At 42.6% G+C, this 27,716-nt stretch overlaps 2 protein-coding genes across 4 annotated transcripts; one reads left to right on the top strand and one right to left on the bottom strand.

Annotated features, from left to right (window-relative positions):
* Nucleotides 1-105: 105 nt before the first annotated feature.
* Nucleotides 106-8,686, bottom strand: LOC106600321 (kinetochore protein NDC80 homolog). The gene is made up of 9 exons (XM_045706821.1): nucleotides 8,680-8,686; nucleotides 2,717-2,872; nucleotides 2,238-2,443; nucleotides 1,934-2,086; nucleotides 1,754-1,843; nucleotides 1,568-1,660; nucleotides 1,076-1,206; nucleotides 449-551; nucleotides 106-271 (listed from the first exon to the last, which is right to left on the bottom strand). Exons 1-9 carry the CDS (start codon nucleotides 8,684-8,686, stop codon nucleotides 143-145), a joined length of 1,068 nt encoding a protein of 355 aa, XP_045562777.1. The 3' UTR covers nucleotides 106-142.
* Nucleotides 4,868-26,593, top strand: LOC106585867 (kinetochore protein NDC80 homolog). 3 transcript variants are annotated; one of them, XM_045706978.1, is made up of 17 exons: nucleotides 4,868-4,999; nucleotides 12,228-12,323; nucleotides 12,427-12,507; nucleotides 15,425-15,542; nucleotides 15,772-15,944; nucleotides 16,341-16,443; nucleotides 16,874-16,963; nucleotides 17,046-17,139; nucleotides 17,254-17,354; nucleotides 19,049-19,193; nucleotides 19,468-19,673; nucleotides 19,801-19,953; nucleotides 20,044-20,133; nucleotides 20,227-20,319; nucleotides 20,611-20,741; nucleotides 25,618-25,720; nucleotides 25,898-26,593. In XM_045706978.1, exons 2-17 carry the CDS (start codon nucleotides 12,235-12,237, stop codon nucleotides 26,024-26,026), a joined length of 1,899 nt encoding a protein of 632 aa, XP_045562934.1. In that variant the 5' UTR covers nucleotides 4,868-4,999; nucleotides 12,228-12,234; the 3' UTR covers nucleotides 26,027-26,593. The 3 variants fall into 3 exon arrangements, with proteins under 3 accessions (XP_045562934.1, XP_014028058.2, XP_014028059.2); XM_014172583.2 differs by having other exon boundaries at nucleotides 25,598-25,720; nucleotides 25,898-26,063; XM_014172584.2 differs by lacking the exon at nucleotides 4,868-4,999 and adding an exon at nucleotides 10,525-10,636.
* The last annotated feature ends 1,123 nt before the right edge of the window (nucleotides 26,594-27,716 follow it).

Genomic DNA, 27,716 nt, shown 5'->3' with positions numbered 1-27,716 from the left:
TCAATGATGTCATTTCAACTAGTTTCTGTTGTCACAATGTCACTAAACCGAGTTTTGCCCGCTGGGATGGTTCCAATGGAATGAATGGAATAACCAAGTAAAGAGTTAGAGCTCATGTCAGTTTTTATAGTAAAGCATGGAACTACATGCTGTTCACTTTAGTGATGAAGCTCTCCATAATGTCCTTCATCTTCTGAATGTCCACCTCATCCTCTCGGAAGGCTTCTGTGTACACCCTGTCTACTCGCTTGTGTTGATCCTCTAAGAACTTCTGGAAATGATCACAATGTGAAATTCAGGCTCAGAAAGACAGTCATTGTCTAATCAAGTTGTTATTGTAAAAGGGAATATCAAGGCAAGGAATAAAATAAGTATTTAAATAAAGGCGAGATGAGCACGAGGTCAGTGGCTTTGTGAACAACAGGTTAGGGGCAAGATGGAGACTGACCTCTACAATGGACAGGTGGTTGGCAGCCGTGGTTAACACACTGGCAAGGTTGTTAACCACAGTCCGCCGCTCCTCATTGGTTTCTTGCAGGACAAGATGGTACCTGTGGAGTAGAATGACAAATACTGTGGTGGTGGGGGGGTCTATTTTTAGATATGAACAATGAAAACAAACTTCATGTGGTTGTGAAATAATTGTAAAGCCCTAAACATACCGTACGCAAATAAAGTATCATTGTCCGGGCCAGAAGGGCTCATAGGGCAGGGCAGGAGCATATCTCATGTTTCTGTAGCATGAGGCAGCTTGATGTACAAGTACTCCCCCTGGACAGGACACTAGTCTAACCCTTGTATCTCTGCACATTGTAAATATGGTATTGGAACTGACCCTGTATAGAAACAGTAGCTAACTTACTGTCTCATGTTATTCATGTTTCTATTTCTCGTGTGTTTTTTCCATACTTTACTTTAGTATAATATTTTACTACTGATATGAATTACTTCAATGTCAGGAAAGAAAGGCATTTCACTGTAGTTGTGCACGTGACAATAGAACTTGAAACTAAGCCCTGTAGCCCTCACCATTGTGATTTGGTCCAAAATAATTGTTAGGAGGAGCACTACTCACTGTTGCTGTGCAGCTTTCAGCTGCTCCACAGACTCGTCATAGCCCAGGGTCACCTTCTTCTCCAGCAGCTTGCGGTGGGTCTCCACAGACTCCATCTCAGCAGACCACTTCTGCTCCTCATGGGCAATGTCCTACACACACACACACACACACACACACACACACAACACACACACACACACACACACACACACACACACACACACACACACACACACACAGAGAGAGAGGGATGTCGTTTTTCAAATGATAAAATACACAATTTAACCACAGATGTGGATACAATACATTTAAAATAACTGAGGAGAACAAGAAAAGTTGTTTCCATGATGGTCCTAACAAGACAATGAGCTGTCTTGGAAAACCTTGGATGGACCAATGATTCACATAGACACCACTTCCTGACCAATAAATGACTAGCCTGTAATATCATTTCAGATGGGTTTCTGTATACAATATTCAAACATTTGTAATGTTGAAATTATAACCCACCTGTATGTCTTGTTCGAGCTGCTCGTCGAGCCTACGGATTTGCTCTCTCAGTTGTTTCAAGTCATTCGCTTTATCTGAAATATTGGAATTCACCTGAAAGAGAAAGAGACCATGTTAAAAAAAAAAGCACCCACAAAATTGGACAAAACCTTTGGACTTCTAAGAAACAGTGAAATGTCTAGGTACCTGTTCTATGGACTCCTCCAGGCTTAGTTTCATGTCTGTCAGTCGACTACACTCCTCGTCCACATCAGTGATCAGTTTCCTCAGTAGTTGCTGTACAGAATAAGCCACAGAATTAGGACCAGATACAACACACACCTGTTGTAATAAAGCGATTGTTCAATGAGAACTAAATCGCCATACTTGAATCTGTGTTCTGCATTGAACCATGGTGGACGGTCCGTATTCTGTGGAGGTCCTGATCTCAAAGTCGTGGCCGCACGCGTTCTCGGCAGACACAGGGATGAGCTTCAGTTTGCGGGCAAGCTTGTGGTACTCGGCCAGCTTCACTTCGGCCTAAATCATTAGCGGTGGTTAAGACTGAGAAGACGGATCAGCATTGGCTCATAGCTAGCCAGTCATTTAAAAAAAATACTTATTGAACCTTTATTTACCAGACAGATGAGTATAGAATGCAGACGTATCAGGCCAGCATCCTATTCCTTACCGTCTCCTTGGCCTTGGCCAGAGCGATTTCCTCGTTCCACATGTGCTGCTCGGCCTGCTCCAGGCTCTTGCTCAGGCTGTTGATGGTCTGCTGCAGCTCCCTCTTCTCCCAGTTGATCCTCTCAATGTCTGCGGGAGTGAACTTCTGGGTGGACAAGATGTGTTGGAGCCGGGACTCCTCCTGTTTTAGGGTCTCCACTTGCAGTCCTACACAGGACAAAAAAAGGTAGTGGGGGGAAGTGTTAACATTTCAGGGTTTCCAGGACAGTAACAATTCTTTTTAACGAATATTTTAAGGGATTTTCAGATTTCATTTAAACAGATAGGATGAAGTGGGGACAGATAGAGAGATGATGTGTCAAAGGGTAGTAGACCACATATACAGACACTGTAGAAAGAGAAAAGTGTCCTGGAGGCTGCATCAATACCGCAAGACCAGCCAAGCCACGAGAGTAGCAATGTTTGGTCATAGTTTTTTACCCGATGCTTCCAGCTCCTCGGCCAATCCAGAGGCTTTGTTCTCCAGGTTGGCTTTGAAAGACTCCAGGTTACTGCGATAACTCTGCAGCTTCTGCAGGTCTGTCTGAAGTTTGACTTTCTCCGTTCTTTTGACCATCAATCGGTCCTGCTCCAAAGCTGAATAAAATGGTTACAGATATAGTGAATCAAATGACTCCATTCAAACGTAATTGGCACTTTTACGGCTCATCGACTGCTTAAACTAGGTAAGATGTGTACAATATTCAGTCGCAGTACTTGGAAAAATCTATAAATACAGTGCATTCGTAAAGTATATTCAGACCACATCTCTACAGCAGTCCACCAATCAGGCCTTTATGGTAGAGTGGCCAGATGGAAGCCACTCCTCACTTAAAGGCACATGACAGCCCACTTGGAGTTTGCCAAAAGGCACCTAAAGGACTCTCAGACCAAGAGAAACAAGATTCTCTCATCTGATGAAAACAAGATTGAACTCTTTGGCCTGAAAGCCAAGTGTCACATTTGGAGGAAACCTGGCACCATCCCTACGGTGAAGCATGCTGGTGGCAACATCATGCTGTGGGGATGTTTTTCAGCAGCAGGTACTGGGAGACGAGTCAGGATCGAGGGAAAGATTAACAGAGAAAAGTACAGCGTGATCCTTGATGAAAACCAGCTCCATAGCGCCCAGAACCTCAGAATGGGGCGAAGGTTCTCCTTCCAACAGGACAACAACCCTAAGCACACAGCCAAGACAACGCAGGAGTGGCTTCAGGACAAGTTTCTAAATGTCCTTGAGTGGCCCAGCCAGAGCCCAGACTTGAACCCGATCATACATCTTTGGAGAGACCTGAAAATAGTTGTGCAGCGATACTCCCCATCCAACAGGATCCGGCACCTCTCAGGTTTGACTTTGTTTGTTCCGGCATCTACAACAACCACCCGAGCCACTGCCTGTTCACTCCGCTATCATCCAGAAGACGAGGTCAGTACAGGTGCATCAAAGCTGGGATCGAGAGACTGAAAAACAGCTTCTATCTCAAGGCCATCAGACAGTTAAACAGCCATCACTTACACAAAGAGGCTGCTGCCTACATACAGACTTGAAATCATTGGCCAATTTAATAAATGGATCACCAGTCACTTTTATAATGCCACTTTTTAATAATGTTTACATATCTTGCATTACTCATCTCATATGCATTTACAGTATTTTATACCATCTATTGCACCTTGCCTATGCCGCTCTGTTGTTGCTCATCCATATATTTATATGTATATATTCTTATTCCATTTCTTTACTTAGATTTGTGTGTATTAGGTAGTTGTTGTGGAATTGTTAGATATTGTTAGATATTGCTGCACTGTCAGAACTAGAAGCACAAGCATTTTGCTACACTCAATTACATCTGCTAACCATTACCTCTCGTGGCATGATTTATTAATTAGTTCACTGTTTGCACTGTAGACATTCTAATAAACGGGAATTCTAATAATCAGAATGGCATCAAGTTGCCTCCCAGAAAGACCATCATGTAAATGCTTAGTGATCCTTCTACATAATCATCCTATCCTGCCACACTGATTCCAGACCTGCTCTCTTATTTGTACATAGAGGTTATGGGGAGGGCCAGTGGGGTATATAAACTGATATTGACACAGGTCTTGGTAGTGGTGGTCAGCTTGTGAAGAGGTCCCTACATAATCACATCACTTAGCCTAGTCCTTTCCCTGCTGAATTTGAATTGTGGGAAAGCCAAATAAACAAATGATAAGAAAAGGTAGCCTACATTGATTTATTTTATTTGAAGTTATATTTAGATATTGTGATATTCATTCTGCTGCTACATTGATGTCTTGTAAATGATAAGAAATTCGGACTTGTGTAAGCCCCGCGGCTATACTCAAGTATGTGGGCATTCTGCAGTGACGTCTAAAGTGCTTTGAATTAATTAGCACCTTGGAGAGTGCTGTCTGTTTTACCACCATAGATTGTAGGCTATTTGGCTGCTACTTTGTGTTTGACACAATTTTTCTCAATCTGTTCTGGTATCCCAGAGCCCCCTGGACAACCACCTCAACCTGTCTCTGGCCAACACTCCACTACAGTAGGTGGCGGTAATGCACCATAACTTTGGATGCCAACCGCCGATAAACCCTTCCGAAGAAGAAGACCGTCCGTTTTGTTTAAATTTGCAGGCGTATTTTTAAAAACGTTTTAGTTATTTATGTAGAAACAGAAGTTTCTAAACGGATTATTTCAAAATTATCGAAAGTGGAAAGGTACGTATTTGTTTGAAAGACGTCTCAATGGGTTGTTGCATTTCATTTATAGCTAGAAATATTTAATTGTAATACCCCAGGCAAATTCTAAGAGACTAAGTAAATTAGCTTTAGTTAGTTGGCTAAATTAGTTGTATTTTAGTTTATGGTTTTCAAGTCTAACAGTAGTTTTTAATTGTATGTTGCCCCATTGGAATGTTATTCGTTAAACAATATAACTAGCCAACGTTATCACAATAAATAAAGTAGGACGTATTTGCGAGTGAAAGTGTCATGATGGTGTACATTTGCCCTTCTGATGTCGCGTTGCGTTTTTGAGAACGTTCGCGGTAGGGTGACCACGTTTAAAATACTCAAATGCGACACAACAGGAAGATTTTACGGGACCGTGTAGTTTTAATGTCACATGCACAAGTACAGTGAAATGCTTTTATTGTAAACGCCAACCCCAACAATGCAGTAATCGATAACAATGTAATACAAAAAACACACCAGATATAAAACTATCTACACTACAATTTTAGTGATGGAACTGTCTCGTTAGAGGTAGATATGTTAAGGTGATTTATGCATCAGGATATATAGTACCAGTCAAGTTTGGACACACCTACTCATTCAAGTGTTTTTCTTTATTTTTTACTATTTTCGACATTATAGAATAATAGTGAAGACATCAACTATGAAATAACACATTGAATCATGTAGTAACCAAAAAATTGTTAAACAAATCAATATATTTGAGATTCTTCAAAGTAGCCACCCTTTGCCTTGATGACAGCTTTGCACACTCTTGGCATTCTTTCAACCAGCTTCATGGGGTAGTCACCCGGGATGCATTTCAATTAACAGGTGTCTTTTTAAGTTAATTTGTGGAATTTCTTTCCTCCTTAATGCGTTTTAGCCAACCAGTTGTGTTGTGACAAGATGGGGGTGATTTACCCAGTAAGGTCATCTTCTGTATAAGACCAAGTCCATATTATGGCAAGAACAGCTGAAATAAGCAAGAGAAATGACAGTCCATCATTACTTTAAGACATGAAGGTCAGTCAATCAGGAACATTTCAAGAACTTTGAAAGTTTCTTCAAGTGCAGTTGCAAAAACCATCAAGCACTATGATGAAACTGGCTCTCATGAGGACCGCCACAGGAATGGAAGACCCAGAGTTACCTCTGCTGTAGAGGATAAGTTCATTAAGTTTCCAGCCTCAGAAATTGCAGCCTAAGTAAATGCTTCATAGAGTTCAAGTAAGACACTTATCAACATCAACTGCTCAGAGGAGACTGCGTAAATCAGGCCTTCATTATCGAATTGCTGCAGAGAAACCACTAAGGGACACCAATAATAAGAAGAGACTTGCTTGGGCCAAGAAGCACAAGCAATGGACGTTAGACAGGTGGAAATTTGTCCTTTTGGTCTAATTTGTCAAAATGAGATTTTTGGATACAACCGCTGTGTCTTTGTGAGACACAGAGTAGGTGAACGGATGATCTTCGCATGTGTGGTTCCCACCGTGAAGCATGGAGGAGGTGTGACGGAATGCTGGTGACACCGTCTAATTTTATTTTTGAAGTCACACTAAACCAGCATAGCTACCACAGCATTCTGCAGTGATACGCCATCCCACCTGGTTTGACTTAGTGGGACTATCATTTGTTTTTCTACAGGACAATGACCCAACACACCTCCAGGCGGTGTTAGGGCTATTTGACCAAGCAGGAGAGTGATGGAGTGCTGTATCAGATGACCTGGCCTCCACAATCACCCAACCTCAACCCAGTTGAGATGGTTTGGTATTAAAAAGAAAGGAGGACCAAGGCACTCTTCATATAATTAGTTAAAATGCCTTTATTAGTATGGCATGTTCAATAGAAACAAAGTATTAAAAAAATCCCGACGCGTTTCGGCTGCATGGCCTTCGTCAGGGAGTACAAAAAAATAATACAATGTCCTCTTTTGAACAGCTTTTCCAATTAGCCCTAATTAGAAGAGGGAGTGGTTACAAAATTGTTTGGACACACCTAGTAAGCAATACTATACACAATAAAAAGTTTAATACTGTAGCTATGTTATCATAAAAATACAACTCCAAGCTAGAAGTATCAGGACACTTAGAAAGGTAGTTCTAACCTTAAATATGACTGGGAGAAGTGTCAAGAATAAGAAAGCAATATATTCCATAGTAGACTAGAACACAGCAAAACATGAACAACAAAAGTCTAAACATAGCTGAGGGCAATTGAGCAAAATGTCCACTAGATGACCTATCACGACCCTACAGGAAGGGTGAGAAATCCATATCTTCATGTAAACCAGGGTATTTAGTGGCCTGTAGTTTGTAAATCCAAAAACTTTCCCTTTGGTTTAACTGTTTAAGACGGTCCCCTTTTCTAATAGAGGCCGGAACATGATCAATACCCATAGCTTGTAGGGAGGCAGGCTGGCCATGGTGTAAGGACTTGTAGTGCCTTGCCATGGGGTAGTCTTCATTGCCTACCCGTATGGCGTACTTGTGTTCCGCCAAGCAGTCTTGAAGTCGTCTTTGTCCGTCCAATGTAGAACACCTTGCACTGTGGACATTCCAATCTATAGATGCCATGAGTGGTTTTGCAGTTGAGCTAAACATTTTAGCAGCACCCCTTGTGACAAATGATGTTAATATCCTTCAATTCTACACATTTTGCCATGGGGTGGAGGCAAATGTTTGCAGTTTCTGATAATTCAATGGACCCCACCAGGGTTGGTAATTGGACCATGCTTACTACCAGTTTGGTAAATTAGCTGGCTGGTAGATAATCTAATCTAAAACATTTTGCTGACATGGACTTGTTGAGTGACTGTTTTGGCGCTGAAGACTGACGTTTTACATGCTCCTAACCAACTGTTATTTAAGTTTAAATTTTTTTGTTGTTGTTGTAGTGTTTAACTTATTTTGTACATAACGTTGCTGCTACCGTCTCTTATGACCGAAAATAACTGCTGGACATCAGAACAGCGATTACTCAACTCAAACTGGAAGAATATTTGTTATTTTAACGAGTCCGACATGAAGGATATACCGGTTTCTCGGTAAGGGACCCAAATCCCAGTCATTTGCGTGAAGGAAAAGGGGGCGGAGGTCAGGCTGCCTTCTGAGAATTCGTAGGCGAGTGAGAACCTCAACTACCATCAGTTCTATTGGCCAACGTGCAAGATTATACTACCAACGGGACATTAACTGTAATATCTTGTTTCACTGAGTCATGGTTGAATGATGACACGGATAATATAGACCTGGAGGGATTTTCCATGCACCAGCAGGACAGAAGCTACGTCTGGTAAGGGGCGGGGGTCTATTTATCAATGGCAGCTGGTGCGCTGTGTCTAATATTAAAGTATTGTGGTATTGCTCGTATGAGGTAGTCTACAGCTTATCATGAGGTAGAATATCTATCAAGAATTCTCATCTATATTATTCGTAGCCGTCTATTTACCACCACAAACCACTGCTGGTACTAATACCGCACTCAACCAGCTGTATAAGGTCATAAACAAACAAGGAAATGCTCATCCAGAAGCGGCGCTCCTAGTGGCTTGGGACTTTAAAGCAGGCAGACTTAAATCTGTGTGCAACCAGAGGGGGAAACAAACTCTAGATCACCTTTACTCCACACACAGAGACGCAAACAAAGCTCTCCCTCACCCTCCATTTGGCAAATCTGGCCATAATTCTATCTTCGTGCTTACAAGCAAAAACTAAAGCAGGAAGCACCAGTAACTTGCTCAATACGGAAGTGGTCAGATGACGCGCATGCTACGCTACAGCACTGTTTTGCTAGCACAGACTGGAATATGTTCCGGGATTCATCCAATGGCATTGAGGAGTATACCATCTCAGTCATCGGTTTCATCAGTAAGTGCATCAACGACGTCGTCCCCACAGTGACCGTACGCACATATCCAGAAGCCATGGATTACAGGCAACACCTGCATCGAGCTAAAGGCTAGAACTGCTGCTTTCAAAGAGCGGGATGCTTATAAGAAATCCCGCTATGCCCTGAGACGAACCATCAAACAAGCAAAGTGTCAATACAGGATTAAGATTGAATCCTACTACATCGGCTCTGACACTTGTTGGATGTGGCAGGGTTTGAAAACTATTACACACTACAAAAACAAACCCAGCCACGAGCTGCCCAGTTGACGTGAGCCTACCAGACAAGCTAAATGCCTTTTTTATGCTCGCTTCGAGGCAAGCAACACTTAAGCATGCACGAGAGCACCAGCTGTTCGGGACGAATGTGTGATAACGCTCTCGGTAGCCGATGTGAGCAAGACCTTTAAACAGGTCAACGTTCACAAAGCCGTGGGGCCTGACGTATTACCAGGACGTTTACTCAAAGCATGGCAGACCAACTGGCAAGTGTCTTCACTGACATTTTCAACCTCCCCCTGACTGAGTCTCTGTAATACCTACATGTTTCAAGCAGACCGCCATAGTGCCTGTGCCTAAAGAAGCGAAGGTAGCCTGGCTAAATGGTTACTGCCCCGTAGCACTCACGTCGGTAGCCATGAAGCTTTAAAGACTGTTCATGGCTCACTCGGGGGCTCCCGATGCTTCTTTGCTAGAGGCGTCACCACAGACACCCTGGTTCGAATCCAGGCTGTATCACAACCGGCCGTGATTGGGAGTCCCATACGGCGGCACACAATTGGCCCCGGGTTTGGCCGGTGTAGGCCGTCATTGTAAATAATTTGTTCTTAACGGACTTGCCTAGTTAAATAAAAAAAAACATCAACAGCATTCTCCCAGATACCCTAGACCCACTCCAATTTGCATACCGCCCCAACAGAGCCACAGATGATGCAACCTCAATCGCACTCCACACTGCCCTTTCCCACATGGACAAAAGGAACATCTATGTGAGAATGCTATTCATTGACTACAGCTCAGTGTTCAACACCATAGTGCCCTCAAAGCTCATCACTAAGCTAAGGACCCTGGGACTAAACACCTCCCTCTGCAACTGGATCCTTGACTTCCTAACGGGCCGCCCCCAGGTGGTAAGGGTAGGCAACAACACGTCTGCTATGCTGATGCTCAACACTGGGGATCAGTCCCCTCCTGTACTCCCTGTTCACCCAGGACTGCGTGGCCAAACACGACTCCAACACCATCATTCATTTTGCTGACGACAAGTGGTAGGCCTGATCACCGACAACGATGAGACGGCCAATAGGGAGGAGGTCAGGGACCTGGCAGTGTGGCACAAGGACAACAATCCCTCCCTCAATGTGAGCTAGACAAAGGAGCTGATCGTGGACTACAGGAGAAGGCGGACCTTAACTTGGGTCCAGCCTGAAGCTGGTGTTTAAACTAGTCCCGAGTCAGTGCTCTCCAGACAGACACACAGCTTTAGGCTATTTGCTCAAGGGATAAGTAATCCGGTAGGTCTTTTTAGACATTTCTACCAGATCAGAGCATGACATTTTTTCTTCCTTTTTTTCACGCTGAGTGGTTATGGAAAGGGAGAGCTGGACAGATTCTTCCAATGGGCTACGTTGAGGAACTATTGTCATTCTCAGTGGCTGTAAAAACACTTATTTTACTTGCTTTTTGAGGTGAAGAAAAAATGACTTTGAGAAGCTCCACAGAGATGGTGAGTTACGACAATCAGAAACAGTATCAAATCCCCAAATGGGAACATTTATAGGCCTACATTTGCGCGCAGGCCAGATAGCATATATTTGCCACTGCTCGATTTAAAAATAAAAAATCTTGGTCCACCAACAGATTGGCCAATCGACTGAATGGGTCAGCCCTGATACATGCTATATACATTTTACAGACACATTTAGTTATTTTTAGTCCCACCCTTCAGTTATCCTCAACCCTTCCCATCGTTCTCTGAATACCATCCAATTTATTTTTGCCATATGTTCTGAACCTTTCTATTCTCAGTGTTTACAGTTTGTAAATTAAAGAAACATTTTTGCTAACAGTATTATATTATTGATCGATATTTAAAAAAAAAATTTGACTGACTTTTCAAATCACCCATCAGTTAGCTCCACTTAAATGTTGCAATTCATCAGCCATTCCTGAATCTGTGACCAAAAACAAGCTACATATGGACAGTACCTAAACAAATGATCGAATATTCTGTCTCTTCGCAGCAAAATTTGCCGGGATGGTTGTATTCCTAATATCGAACATTCTATTGGTTGCTAGAATTTTGTATAATTGAAATCCTACAATTTGAATCTGGTGTTTTGTATCAGTTCATAAACCATGTGGCATGGAATTGGAACATCAATCTCTTACCAACTATTTTGCAATCTATGGCACTGCTGTACATTTCTTTTGGTCTTTAAATGAAATTGGTATACTACTTTTATTCATCACAATTTTCTTTTAACCAGTTTTTGTCTTTAGTGGATGTCAAACAGACAAGTTCCTTCCTTTCTCCCTCCATTTTTGCATTAATGCTGGTTGTGATTTGGGCTATAGCAGACATTTTCATATTTTTGTTAGCCGCATGTGTGACAACTTCACCAGTCCTATTTATGATATAATTTAAAAAGATTATGCTGTTTAATCCCCCCCCAAATGTTAAATTTATCAATTGGTATATTTGAGTTTAACAATTTGGGGATTATTTCAGTTTCAAATAACCGAAACTGAGAGGTTGTAATCTGAATGAAGGGGGAGAACCAGTTTGGATTTAAGTATAACTTTTGTATGACTGAAACCTTTAGTGAGAGGTCGAATGCTTTAATAATTTCTGAATTCATATTCATTATAATAAATAAGCCCAGTTAATTTTGTTTGGCTTGCCGTGAAAAATCGCATTGCTTGGTGTAGGCAAGGCCATAAGTAAAAAGTTAAACTGGGATATGACTAAATAGTTAATCAGGGTGATTTCTCCAGAAATACACAGGTATTTTCCTTTCCATGGTAACAAGATCTTGTAGAGATCATTTTCTTTCAGGATATGAATTTTTGGTTGCGGGACAAAGGGACAAAATGTGGGACTGTGTCAATCCGGGACAATGTCAGCCAATTAAGTGGGTAACCCCCCCACTTCCTGCTAGTGTGCCCATCTTTCGTTGTTCATATGAAGGCATTTGCAGTTAGCTGACTGGTATGGGAAACATTTGCTATCCTATTTCAACATTAACTGGCCTGGCTATCCATCTATAGCCTACATGTATTTAGCTGCCTAAGTCTTTTCTTCATTCTTTCACCAGATCCAGGATGAACCGAGCATCCAGCAGTAGGCTCTCTGAGCTCCCTCAAAGAGTTGAAAGCAACAGAATGAGCATGGTTTATGCAACACCGCAGAGGTAAGTTGGCAAACGAACGTCAATGGAAGTTGCTTTAACTGCCTGTCATAAATATGGAATATATATTTGCTAATGCAATGAGCATATCAATATTTGTTCACAGCAAGCAATCCTTCGGAAAGTTGAACATTCCTAAACCCCAGTCTGTCACATCCGAGAGAAGAACCAGCTTTTTTGGTAGTCGGTAAGTCCCGACACTGAAGAAAATACCATTATACACCTAGTTCTCTATCACTGTCACCATGCGAGACAAAGACTATTCCTGTTAGTGAATCCATATGATTGGGAGCCATTTCACACTGCCAAGTTCAGTGGTTCCCAACTCCAGTCCTCGAGTCCCTCTGACAGTACACGTTTTTATTGTAGCTGTGGACATGTTCATGCTGCAGGCCTTACTGCTCCAATCAGTTTTGTTTTTCAAATCTGTTTTGGAATAGTGACTGTCCAAACAGCAATTTAAGTGTCCAAATTGGATTTGTGTGTTCAGACAGCCTTCATTTGCTGACAAGGCTATGCTAGTTGTCATAGTAATGATGGTTGTACGCAGTGGTGTAAGCTGATTGGTGGTGGAGCTCGTGCTTCCTATCACTTAGAAGTTATGTATGGAATCAATATCATGCCAAATGTAAATCACTATCCACAAACACCTTTTGATTTGTATTTGTAAATCGATAAATTGCATTAGAATTATTTTATGACTGCAGATATGCAGGTAATTTCCAAGGGCCTTAAGTAAAATGACTGCCATAAAGATTTGCACATAGGAGAGATATGCGCAAACATAACAGATATGGCAAACCTGCAACTCCATATTTGGAGAAAAAAAGGAAAAAAATCACCTGATTTTTGGCAGAGATTTGACAAGAAAAATAACGTTTTCTCATGCATAAGAAAAAAAGTTCTCACACAGAAAGTGTTTTGTATTCCTAGAAAAAACGGTTTGTACCCATAGAAAGCGATTTATGTACATCGTTGGCAGCCTCTCGTTCGGCAATGTTGATGCCTGCCTTTCAAGGCTGCAGAAATGGTAGTGTAGTAACCATAATATATTAACCATAGTATGTCCAACGTAAATAATCGAAGCCCTAGATTACTCTATTTGCAACACTATTGCTGTGTACACCCGTTTGTCACCCATATAGTTGAATTAGCTGGCCAATGTGATAGCACCACTAAATGTGAAGGATATGTCATATATTGTAAATGATTATAATCCATCCGCTGTCTTATGCTGCACAGACGATGAGCATTAAGGAGACATAAGTGTTCCTGAGGCCTCCAGCCATTTCTCCAGGAGAGGCATGCGAAAGATGGAGGGGAGGTGTAGGATATGGGATCAGACTTTGTAACAATATTGCTTTCTTCCCCCACCCCAATCTTGGCTTGAACAAGGGACCCCCTGCACACATCGACAACAGTCACTCTCGAAGCATCGTTACCTATCGCTCCAATAAAATCGCGGCCCTTGCAGATTAATTGAAACAACTACTTCAAGGTCTCAGAGCGAGTGACGTCACCGATTGACACGCTATTAGCGCGCACCGCTAACTAGCTAATAGCCATTTCACACCGGTTACACTCAATCCCTTCACTGGCTCCTTTTCCACATCAACCAGTGATCTGTGTCAACAGCATCAATAGGATCAACTTTTTTTCTACGACTACATCGCTTTCTACGCGTGAGAACTTTTTGTCTTTATGGCAGTAGTTTTGGAAATGACCTGCATATCTGCAGTTAGAAAAAAAATGCTACTGCAATATATTGATTTACAAATCAAAAGGTGTTTGTTGGTGGAATGGTGACTTACATTTGGCATGATATTGATCCCATAGTTATGTAGCAAAATCTACGGTGAAAATAATGCCTGCCAGGGATGTTTCACAGTTGCTTTGAATGTTCAAAATCATAGTGTCAGAACACCTTTTTAAAGCCTCAAAGAACAAGGTGATCCAACTTTCAAAACAAGTCCTTTTTGGCTAGCCACAATATTCAACTAACTTGTTAGGTAGTGTTAAGGCTGCATGTGTTCGAATCTGATATAGGAACAAAGAGTCAATTATATTTTATATTAATGTCAATATTTATTCAGCAGTTAATAAATGGCAAATGCAAATTCCGTATATACGGGTTCACTGTAACACCTCGCAGGGCAAACAGAGAACTGAAAATGACATCATAAGTTCTTCATTAAATACTCTGACAGAGATAGTTCCAGCTCACTGCTGGCCTGTCAGAGGGAGGATGAGCGTGGTTTAAACTTACTCATCCTATCGTTGGCGTGCAGGCTGGTCCCAGCCTCTAGACGCATCTTTTGTTGCCAAGCATAGTTGTCTTCTAGCTTATCTTCATGTGTGTACCCGAGAGTCAGACACCCAAGGACAGTGCCTGTTTTTATGCTACAGTTAGGACAGTTTTCTGCTTCCATTCTACCAGCCCCTCCCGTACACCTGTCCTTGAGCGGCCCCACAACCAGGCATTGTGTGTGTGTGTCACGAGTCTACTCAGCCTACACTCCTACTAGTCAGCAACCCCCCAGTTAGTCATGTCTATTATATGTTGCTCAATCTATGTTAATACAATATAAACCTCTTAGTGCATTACAGTCCGTTCATACTTAGGCCTACATCTACTGTAAATGGTAATGCATCATATCTAATAAGTGAAATAAAACCCAACAATACTTATTAGGTTAAAGGTATAGGTTAAACTTTAACACCCCATTATGCAGGGCCAAATCTCACAGTAGATGTTAAGCGCTATAGCGCGTTCACTAATTTGTTTGTAAACAATTAAAAAGCTAGTTAGCTACCACATGTTCTTGTCAAAACTGTCAAGACTAAATAGCAAATAACAAGATATGCCAAACAACAGTCGTAAAACCACGAGGGCAAATCAATCAGATTTGACCATTCAGACACGTCATGGTCAGGAATCACATTTGGGACTTGAAATGTCTGCTACCATGTGCTGTTTGACTGTTCAGACTGCAGGAAAAAGAAGATATTTGAATCAGATATGCAAAATGTTTTGATTTGAGTCACTTCAATGTGAACGAGGCTTAAGTAGTACCATAAATGCTAAAAATCTGAACTCTTTTCAGGACCAGTGGGGCTGGCATGGCTCGCAACAGCACCTTTGGAGGTACAGAGAAGATGAAGGATCCCCGGCCCTTACACGATAAGGCCTATGTTCAGCAGTGCATCAGACAGTTGTGTGAGGTATGGATTCCTAATATACACAGATTTCTAAAACAGAATCTCACTGTACTTTTAAGTCTTTCAAGACCGGCCCGAATATTTATATAGTATCTCGGAGTAGGAGTGCTGCTCTAGGATCTGTTGTCACTTTTACATCCTCATGCATAAGATTCTATGAACTGGGGGGGGGGTCTAGTCCTAGATCAGCACTCCTTCACAAAGACACATAATTTCCCTCGTTCTCCTCTAGTTTCTGTCAGAGAAGGGCTTTCCGGGTTCAATGACAGTCAAGTCTCTCCAGTCGCCCTCCACCAAGGAGTTCCTAAAGATCTTTGAGTTCATCTACTGCCTCCTGGACCCCACCTTCCAGATGCCCACCTCCAAAGTGGAGGAAGAGGTCCCCAGGATTCTCAAAGACTTGGGGTAAATAGTGGTTAGTGTTGGGCCAGTAATTGAAAGGTTGCTTCATCGAATCCCCGAGTTGACGATGTAAAAAAAAAAAAATCTGTCGTTCTGCCCCTGAACAAGGCAGTTAACCCACTGTTCCCCAGTAGGCCGACGTTGTAAATAAGAATTTTTTCTTAACTGACTTGCCTAGATAAAGGTTACATGTTAAATTCGTAAAAAATTTGCTCATTCTACCATACATGGTCTGTGTCCCAAATGGCATCCCTATGGGCCCTGGCCAAAGGTAGTGCCCTATATAGAGAATATGGTGCTATTTTGGACCCAGATGTGATCATTTGCTGTTTGCATCTGGTTTTTGTACGCAAGCCCGTTCCTCATTTTAGGATACTGACTGTATATTTCTGATGGCAGGTATCCATTTGTTCTCTCCAAAAGTTCCATGTACTCTGTGGGGGCACCACATACATGGCCACAGGTCTTGGGGGCTGTTGTCTGGCTCATGGATACTGTGAAGGTGGGTATTAGTACAGCAGAATACTATTTAATCTCTAAACTCAATAATAACATTAACTGTCTTAATGAAGGTTTGAATAATGAGATGTTTATAAAAACATTTTTTATAAGGATCCCCATTAGCCGACGCCAATGGCGACTGCTAGTCTTACTGCACTTCGACATAACAAAATCCTTTACAATTTACATACATTTAAAAACATTAACATGTATTGTGCGTGCATCTATTAGTTACACTTGTCAATACATGAACAAGAAAGGTAGGTCAGATGGGGCGGAGGCCTTGTGCCATGAACGGTTACTTTATTTTTGAAACCAGGTTTGTTGTTCACTTGCGCCATATAAGATGGCAGTTCCATGCAATCATGTCTCTGTATACTGTATGTTTCCTTGAATTTATTTTCCTTGAATTTGTTCTGGTTGTTTTGCAGATCTTTTGCTGTATGAGTGATCAGGACCTGCTCTTTGCTGATTTCTCTGACGGAAGCACTGAGATTGAGGACGGGGTGGCGTTCAACAAGGTACAGAGCCAACTTACTCACAACAAAACCATTTAGGATGTTAGGCCTCTATTTGACCCTGCACGCTCCCCTCCGTTTCTAGCTCTTTCTGGACTACACTGCTGAAACCTACAACAAGTTCATGCAAGGAGCAGATTCCTTTGATGAAGAGGATGCGGATTATCTTGCTAAACTAAGTAAGCAGTGACGACAAATGCATTGATTTTAATTGTGAGTTGTGCCTTTTCTTTCCAAATGAACATATACAAAAACCAGCAACAAGCGCATAAAACGTCAACTTATATTTACAGAGAGACTTTACAACGTTGACGAAGGGCTTCTCGCATCCATGGAGGAGAAGTACAGGATGCTGAGTGATGAGGTTGAGCGACTGGAGAAAGAAAGCCAAACGGTTAGTCTTTTGAATCTAAGGACTGTGTATACAGTGCATTCGGAAAATATTCAGACACCTTGACTTTTCCCACATTTTATGTTACAGCCTTCTACTTAATCTATTTTAGTGTTTTTTTTTTTTTTTTCCCCTCATCAATCTACACTCAGTACCCCATAATGACAAAGCAAACAGGTTTTTATCAATTATAGCAAATGCTAGCAAATTAAAAAACTGAAATCACATTTACATAAGTATTCAGAACCTGTACTTAGTTGAAGCACCTTTGGCAGCGATTACAGCCTCGAGTCTTCTTGGGTATGACGCTACAAGCTTGGCACACCTCTATTTGGGGAGTTTCTCCTATTCTTCTCTGCAGATCCTCTCAAGCTCTGTCAGGTTGGATGGGGGAGCGTCGCTGCACAGCTATTATCAGGTCTTTCCAGAGATATTCGATCCCGTCCAGGTTCTGTCAGGCCACTCAAGGACTTTCAGAGACTTGTCCCGAAGCTACTCCTGCGTTGTCTTAGCTGGTTTGGAGGAGGAATGCTGCCTATGACTCCAAGAACACCATCCCCACCGTCAAACATGGAGGTGGGAACATTATGCTTTGGGGGTGTTTTTCTGCTAAGGGGACAGGACAACTTCACCGCATCAAAGGGACGATGGACGGGTCCATGTTTGTACCGTCAAATCTTGGGTGAGAACCTCCTTCCCTCAGCCAGGGCATTGAAAATGGGTCGTGGATGGGTATTCCAGCATGACAATGACCCAAAACACACGGCCAAGGCAACAAAGGAGTGGCTCAAGAAGAAGCACATTAAGGTCCTGGAGTGGCCTAGCCAGTCTCCAGACCTTAATCCCATAGAAAATCTGGAGGGAGCTGAAGGTTCGAGTTGCTAAACGTCAGCCTCAACCTTAATGACTTGGAGAAGATCTGCAAAGAGGAGTGGGACAAAATCCCTCCTGAGATGTGTGCAAACCTGGTGGCCAACTACAAGAAACGTCTGACCTCTGATTGCCAACAAGGCTTTTGCCACCAAGTACTAAATCATGTTTTGAAGAGGGGTCAAATACTTATTTCCCTCATTAAAATGCAAATAATTTTATAAACTTTTTGACATGCGGTTTTTCTGGATTTTTTGTTCTGTCTCTCACTGTTCAAATAAACCTACCATTAAAATTATAGACTGATCATTTCTTTGTCAGTGGGCAAACGTACAAAATCAGCAGGGGATCAAATACTTTTTCCCCTCACTGTTTGTGCCTTTCCAAATCATGTTGACTCAATCGAATTTACCCCAGGTGTACTCCAAGTTGTAGAAACATCTCAAGGATGATCAATGGAAACAGGATGCACCTGAGCTCAATTTGTAGTCTCATAGCAATGGGTCTGAATACTTATGTAAATGTATTTCAGTTTTTTATATTTAGTACATCGTTTTCATCTCTGTCATTGTGGGGTATTGTGTGTAGATGAGGGAGAGAATATTGTAGCCTTCTTAGAATAAGGCTGTAACAAAATGTGGCAAAAGTCAAGTGGTCTGAATACTTTACGAATGCACTGTATTTATAGATTTGTCCATGTACTGCAACGGGAATATTGTACACCTCACCTTGTTTAAGCAGTCGATGAGCCGTAAAAGTGCCAATTACGTTTGAATGGAGCCGTTTGGTTCAGTACATTTGCAACCATTTTATTCACTTTGGAGCAGGACCGATTGATGGTCAAAAGAACAGAGAAAGTCAAACTTCAGACAGACCTGCAGAAGCTGCAGAGTTATCGCAGTAACCTGGAGTCTTTCAAAGCCAACCTGGAGAACAAAGCCTCTGGATTGGCCGAGGAGCTGGAAGCATCGGGTAAAAAACTATGACCAAACATTGCTACTCTCGTGGCTTGGCTGGTCTTGCGCTATTGATGCAGCCTCCAGGACACTTTTCTCTTTCTACAGTGTCTGTATATGTGGTCTACTACCCTTTGACACATCATCTCTCTATCTGTCCCCACTTCATCCTATCTGTTTTTAAATGAAATCTGAAAATCCCTTAAAATATTTGTTAAAAAGAATTGTTACTGTCCTGGAAACCCTGAAATGTTAACACTCCCCCCACTACCCTTTTTTGTCCTGTGTAGGACTGCAAGTGGAGACCCTAAAACAGGAGGAGTCCCGGCTCCAACACATCTTGTCCACCCAGAAGTTCACTCCCGCAGACATTGAGAGGATCAACTGGGAGAAGAGGGAGCTGCAGCAGACCATCAACAGCCTGAGCAAGAGCCTGGAGCAGGCCGAGCAGCACATGTGGAACGAGGAAATCGCTCTGGCCAAGGCCAAGGAGACGGTAAGGAATAGGATGCTGGCCTGATACGTCTGCATTCTATACTCATCTGTCTGGTAAATAAAGGTTCAATAAGTATTTTTTTTAATGACTGGCTAGCTATGAGCCAATGCTGATCCGTCTGATTTAGGCCGAAGTGAAGCTGGCCGAGTACCACAAGCTTGCCCGCAAACTGAAGCTCATCCCTGTGTCTGCCGAGAACGCGTGCGGCCACGACTTTGAGATCAGGACCTCCACAGAATACGGACCGTCCACCATGGTTCAATGCAGAACACAGATTCAAGTATGGTGATTTAGTTCTCATTGAACAATCGCTTTATTACAACAGGTGTGTGTTGTATCTGGTCCTAATTCTGTGGCTTATTCTGTACAGCAACTACTGAGGAAACTGATCACTGATGTGGACGAGGAGTGTAGTCGACTGACAGACATGAAACTAAGCCTGGAGGAGTCCATAGAACAGGTACCTAGACATTTCACTGTTTCTTAGAAGTCCAAAGGTTTTGTCCAATTTTGTGGGTGCTTTTTTTTTTAACATGGTCTCTTTCTCTTTCAGGTGAATTCCAATATTTCAGATAAAGCGAATGACTTGAAACAACTAAGAGAGCAAATCCGTAGGCTCGACGAGCAGCTCGAACAAGACATGCAGGTGGGTTATAATTTCAACATTACAAATGTTTGAATATTGTATACAGAAACCCATCTGAAATGATGTTACAGGCTAGTCATTTATTGGTCAGGAAGTGGTGTCTATGTGAATCATTGGTCCATCCAAGGTTTTCCTAGACAGCTCATTGTCTTGTTAGGACCATCATGGAAACAACTTTTCTTGTTCTCCTCAGTTATTTTAAATGTATTGTATCCACATCTGTGGTTAAATTGTTTATCATTTTGAAAAATGACATCCCTTCGTTGTGTGTGTGTGTGTGTGTGTGTGTAGGACATTGCCCATGAGGAGCAGAAGTGGTCTGCTGAGATGGAGTCTGTGGAGACCCACCGCAAGCTGCTGGAGAAGAAGGTGACCCTGGGCTATGACGAGTCTGTGGAGCAGCTGAAAGCTGCACAGCAACAGTGAGTAGTGCTCCTCCTACCAATTATTTTGGACCAAATCACAATGGTGAGGGCTACAGGGCTTAGTTTCAAGTTCTATTGTCACGTGCACAACTACAGTGAAATGCCTTTCTTTCCTGACATTGAAGTAATTCATATCGGTAGTAAAAATTGTCTACTAAAGTAAAATAGGAAAAAAAACACAAATGTAAATATGAATAACACGAGTAAGTAAGCTACTGTTTATATACAAGGTCAGTTCCAATACCATATTTCCAATGTGCATGGATACTGGAGTTGTAGGGTTAGATGTGTAAGGGGTAAGGTGACTAGGCATCATGATGCGTGTTAGCCAATTACGTGAGTGTGCATAAAAGGTATCAATGCAGATAGTCTGTGTATCCATTTAGTTCGATATTTAGCGGTCTTATGGCTTATGGAAGCTCTTCTGGAGCCTGTTGATGTTGCTCTGATACTGCTTGCTGTGCGGGTAACAGCGTAGTCTATGGTTTGGATGCCTGGAGTTTTTTTTCCCTCCGGGCCTTCCTTTCACACAGCCTGATATAGATATATCTCCTATCTATCTCCTGGATGGCATGGAGCTCGGCCCCAGTGAACTACTGGGCTGTCTGCGCCATGAGATCAAGGGCAGTGCAGTTGCCATACCAAGCGGTGATACAGCCAGTAAAGATGCTCTCAATGGTGCAGCTGTATAACTTTTTGAGGGTATATGCCATCTTCTCAACCTCCTGAGGAGGATGAGGCTGTTGTTCCAGGATTGAAAGGTCAACCTATTTTCCCTATGTCCAGCTGAGCTGGATGTAGGGAGTAGCCATTTAGTTAAACTTCCTCCTCAATTTAAGTTCTACCGGATGGGTGTCCCTATACCAGGACGTTTGAGCTAATGTGATTAGCATGACAGTTGTAAGTAACAGCAAACTTTTCCAGGACATAGACATGTCTTATGTGGGCAGAAAGCTTACGTTCTTGTTAATCGAACTGCACTGTCCAATTTACAGTAGATATTACAGTGAAAAAATACCATGCTATTGTTTGAGAGTGCACAACAAAACTCTTATCATGGGAACTGGTTTGATACATTCACCCTTTGAAGGTAAATATATTTACTTCAGTAATCTTGCTCTAATTTGTCATCCTCAGGCTCCCAGAGATAAAATGTAGCATAGTTTTGTTTGATAAAATCCATTTTTATATTCAAATTTAGGAACTGGGTTCTACAGTTTGAACCCCTACTGTCTCTGGCTCCTCACCCACCCTGACTGGCCATCTAGATGTGTATAAGCTAATGCTCCATCATGTATGACATTCCTGGGAGTGTGTTAACTTAAATGTTGTATTACCATATCATTTTTGTATGTTCTCTCTAGTTATGTACTTGAAAATGTATCAATTGACCAATTCGGCACATTTGGCCAGACTTGATACAAAATATTGTCCAGTAGTGCCATCCTTCACTGAATCTGCTGTTATAGACCCCCCCCTCAGCTTCCAGCTGTGCCCTGGTTACCATATGTGACTTGATTGCCCCCCATCAATCTTCAGAGTTCGTTCTGTTAGGTGACCTAAACTGGGATATGCTTAACACCCTGGTAGTCCTACAATCTAAGCTAGATGCCCTCAATCTCACACAAATTATCAAGGAAACCACCAGGTACAACCCTGAATCTGTAAACATGGGCACCCTCATAGATATTATCCTGACCAACTTGCCATCTAAATACCTCTGCTGTTTTCAATCAGGATCTCAGTGATCACTGCCTCATTGCCAGCATTCGCTATGGGTCCGCGGTCAAACGACCACCCCTGATCACTGTCAAACGCTCCCTAAAACATTTCTGCGAGCAGACCTTTCTAATCGACCTGGCCCGGGTATCCTGGAAGGATATTGACCTCATCCCGTCAGTCGAGGATGCCTGGTCGTTCTTTAAAAGTAATTTCCTCACCATGTTAAATAAGCATGCCCCTCTCTGAAAAAATGTAGAACTAAGAACAGATATAGCCCTTGGTTCACTCCAGACCTGACTGCCCTCGACCAGCAGAAAAACATCCTGTGGCGGACTGCACTAGCATCGAATAGTCCCCGCGATATACAACCTTTCAGGGAAGTCAGGAACCAATACACGCAGTCAGTCAGAAAAGCAAAGGCTAGCTTTTTCAAACCGAAATTTGCATCCTGTAGTTCTAACTCAAAAGTTTTGGGACACTGTAAAGTCCATGGAGAATAAGAACACCTCCTCCCAGCTGCCCACTGCACTGAGGTTAGGTAACACTGTCACCAAAAATACACGATAATTGAGAATTTCAATAAGCATTTCTCTACGGCTGGCCATGCTTTCCTCCTGGCTACCCCGACCCCGGCCAACAGCTCTGCACCCCCTGCAGCTACTTGCCCAAGCCTCCCCAGCTTCGCCTTCACCCAAATCCAGATAGCAGATGTTCCGAAAGAGCTGCAAAACCTGGACCCGTACAAATCAGCTGGGCTAGACTATCTGGACCCTCTTTCTAAAATGATCCGCCGCCATTGTTGCAACCCCTATTACCGGTCTGTTCAACCTCTCTTTCATATCGTCCGAGATCCCTAAAGATTGGAAAGCTGCCGCGGTCATCGCCCTCTTCAAAAGGGGGGACACTCTAGACCCAAACTGTTATAGACCTATATCCATCCTGCCCTGCCTGTCTAAAGTCTTTGAAAGCCAAGTTAATAAACAGATCACTGACCATTTCGAATCCCACCGTACCTTCTCTGTGCAATCCGATTTCCGAGCTGGTCACGGGTACACCTCAGCCACGCTCAAGGTCCTAAACGATATCATAACCGCCATCTATAAGAGACAGTACTGTGCAGCCGTCTTCATCGACCTGGCCAAGGCTTTCGACTCTGTCAATCACTGTATTCTTATCGGCAGACTCAACAGCCTTGGTTTCTGAAATGACTGCCTCTCCTGGTTCACCAACTACTTCTCAGAGTTCAGTGTGTCAAATCAGAGGGCGTGTTGTCCGGACCTCTGGCAGTCTCTATGGGGCTACCATAAGGTTAAATTCTCGGGCTGACTCTTTTCTCTGTATATATCAACGATGTCGCTCTTGCTGCGTGTGATTCCCTGATCCACCTCTACGCGGACGACACCATTCTGTGTACATCTGGCCCTTCTTTGGACACTGTGTTAACTAACCTCCAAACGAGCTTCAATGCCATACAACGCTCCTTCTGTGGCCTCCAACTGCTCTTAAACGCTAGTAAAACCAAATGCATGCTTTTCAACCGTTCGCTGCCCACACCTGCCCGCCCGACTAGCATCACTACTCTGGACGGTTCTGACTTAGAATATGTGGACAACTACAAATACCTAGGTGTCTGGTTAGACGGTAAACTCTCCTTCCAGACTCACATTAAGCATCTCCAATCCAAAATTAAATCTAGAATCGGCTTCCTATTTCGCAACAAAGCATCCTTCACTCTCGCCGCCAAACATACCCTCGTAAAACTGACTATCCTACCGATCCTCGACTTTGTCGATGTCATTTGCAAAATAGCCTCCAACACTCTACTCAGCAAATTGGATGCAGTCTATCATAGTGCCATCCGTTTTGTCACCAAAGCCCCTTATACCACCCACCACTGCGACCTGTATGCTCTCATTGGCTGGCCCTCGCTACATATTCGTCGCCAGACCCACTTGCTCCAGGTCATCTATAAGTCTATGCTAGGTAAAGCTCCACCTTGTCTCAGCTCACTGGTCACAATAACAACACCCACCCACTGGTCGCCCCCAAAGCCAACACTTTTTTTGGCTGCCTTTCCTTCCAGTCTCTGCTGCCAATGACTGGAACGAATGGCAAAAATCGCTGAAGCTGGAGACTTACATTTCCCTCACTAACTTTAAACATCAGCTATCTGAACAGCTAACCGATCGCTGCAGCTGTACATAGTCCATCTGTAAATAGCCCACCCAATCTACCTACCTCATCTCCATATTGCTTTCATTTACTTTTCTGCTCTTTTGCACACCAGTATTTCTACTTGCACATCATCTGCCATTTATCACTCCAGTGTTAATTTGCTAAACTGTAATTACTTCGCTACTATGGCCTTGTTATTGCCTTACCTCATCACGCCATTTGCACCGACTGTGTATAGACTTTTTTTTTTTTTTTCTCTATTGTGTTATTGACTGTACGCTTGTTTATTCCATGTGTAACTCTATTGTGTCGCACTGCTTTGCTTTATCTTGGCCAGGTCGCAGTTGTAAATTAGAACTTGTTCTCAACTAGCCTACCTGGTTAAATAAAGGTGAAATAAAATAAAAATCAATCTTTAACTTTTCACACACACGGCTACCATCTGGTGGCCAAAATCTAAACTGCAATACGACATTATGGGTTTTCTCTTGCATTAAAAAGATGATTTAACAAACAACAACTTTTTATCTTTTACCAGATCTAATGTGTTATTCTCCCACATTAATTTCACATTTCCACAGTGTTTCCTTTCAAATGTTATCATCCTGAGCTACAGGCAGTTTGATTTGGGTATTTCATTTTAATCAATATTGAAAAAAAGGGTACGATCTTTACAATGGCTTGCTTTGTGCAATGCCGCTGTTGTGTGTGTCACGTGAAACCCACTGAAGGGGGTTTACATACTTAGGCAGGAGTGCAGTGAGATAGTCAAAGGCAGACACGGCATAAAAAAAAAAAAAAAAGGATTGGGGATAGACTAGCGTCCTGTCCAGGGGGAGTACTTGTACATCAAGCTGCCTCACGCTACAGAAACATGAGATATGCTCCTGCCCTAGGCTACTCTTCATTTGTGTGAGGTATGTTCTGGGCTTAACAATTATTTCACAACCACAAAGTTTGTTTTCATTGTACACAGGTACCATCTTGTCCAGCAAGAAACCAATGAGGAGCGGCGGACTGTGGTTAACAACCTTGCCAGTGTGTTAACCACGGCTGCCAACCACCTGTCCATTGTAGAGGTCAGTCTCCATCTTGCCCCTAACCTGTTGTTCACAAAGCCACTGACCTCGTGCTCATCTCGCCTTTATTTAAATACTTATTTTATTCCTTGCCTTGATATTCCCTTTTACAATAACAACTTGATTAGACAATGACTGTCTTTCTGAGCCTGAATTTCACATTGTGATCATTTCCAGAAATTCTTAGAGGATCAACACAAGCGAGTAGACAGGGTGTACACAGAAGCCTTCCGAGAGGATGAGGTGGACATTCAGAAGATGAAGGACATTATGGAGAGCTTCATCACTAAAGTGAACAGCATGTAGTTCCATGCTTTACTATAAAAGCTGACATGAGCTCTAAGTCTTTACTTGGTTATTCCATTCATTCCATTGGAACCATCCCAGCGGGCAAAACTCGGTTTAGTGACATTGTGACAACAGAAACTAGTTGAAATGACATCATTGACAACCAGTTTTGCCTGTTGGGATGAATACAGCTTTACTTCTCTTCTAAGTGACGTCGTTACTGACCACAGTGAGCATAACATCAGTTCCAAAGGGCCGCGCCATCTTCTGCAGTTTCCCTGGTCACTGCTCTAAAGCATTGGGAACTTGTGAGAACAGATGGGCAGACTGTATTGGGTGCTGGTAGAAAACATGTTCCAATAGGAGTTTTATTTTGTTCAAGTACCCCTGGGTTAGATAATGGGTGTTAAACCCTTTTTTGTAAAGTATTTTATTGTTGTCTTGTGGTGTTTCTCATCTGAGCCACTAGAGGGCAGTGTAAGGCTAGATTTACAGTAGAGCAGTTTCTGGTTAGCTGAAATATATACTGTTATTTAGTTTATCGCTGCAGTTTGTGATGCTTTAAATAAAGATATGTATCCCCAATATTTCCATGTTTTTTTTTTCCAGTCATGCATATTCAGATATAGACACGTTACCCACTCAACAACAACAGTGTCTAGTCCATGCAATACAATGTAAACTACGACCTAAATAGTTTCTGTTGATTTGTACCTACATTTACTTCTTCCTTTAAGACTCACATACTCAGTCATAGACATACCCTAGGCTGCACCACATAATGAAATGGAACAGGACTATTATTTTGGGTCTTTTTGACCTACACATGGGCTGTATTCACTTGAAACCTAACGGTTGTTGCTAATGAATACAACCCTGCTCTCTGATACCTTTTTAAAATAAAAAATGGTGGTATCCAATTGGTAGTTAGTCTTGTCTCATCGCTGCAACTCCCTTACGGACTCAGGAGAGGCGACGGTTGAGAGCCGTGCATCCCTTGAAACACAACCCAATCGAGCTGCACTGCTTCTTGACACAATGCCCGCTTAACCCGGAAGCCAGCCGCACCAATGTGTCGGAGGAAACACTGTGCACCTGGCGACCGGTGTCAGCGTGCACTGTGTCCGGCCGCCATAGGAGTCGCTAGTGCACAATGGGACAAGGACATCCGTGCCGGCCAAACCCTCCCCTGACAGCTGACTTTAAGCATCAGCTGTCAGAGCAGCCTACCGATCATTGCATCTGTACACAGCCCATCTGTAAATAGCCCACCCAATTACCTCATCCTGTATTATTGAATTTTTTTTTGCTCCTTTGCCCCCAGTATCTCTAATTACACATTCATCTTCTGTACTTCTATAACTCCAGTGTTTCATTTCTATATTGTAATTATTTTGCCACTACGGCCTATTTATTGCCTTACCTCTGTAATCTTGCTACATTTGCACACACTGTATATAGATTTTTCTATTGTTTTATTGACTGTACGTTTGTTTTTCCCATGTGTAACTCTGTCGCACTGCTTTGCTATATATTGGACAGGTCGCAGTTGTAAATGAGAACTTGTTCTCAACTGGCCTACCTGGTTAAATAAAGGTGAAATAAATAAAAAAAACGTTCAGCACTGGGCCAATTGTTTGCCGCCCCATGGGTCTCCCGGTCACGGCCAGCTGCAACAGAGCCTGGACTCGAACCCTCTCTCTAGTGG

Source organism: Salmo salar, chromosome ssa24 (genome assembly GCF_905237065.1).
Source record: "Salmo salar chromosome ssa24, Ssal_v3.1, whole genome shotgun sequence".
In the NCBI taxonomy this organism is placed as follows: Eukaryota; Metazoa; Chordata; class Actinopteri; order Salmoniformes; family Salmonidae; genus Salmo; species Salmo salar.
This window is presented reverse-complemented; position numbering and strand designations above follow the sequence as displayed.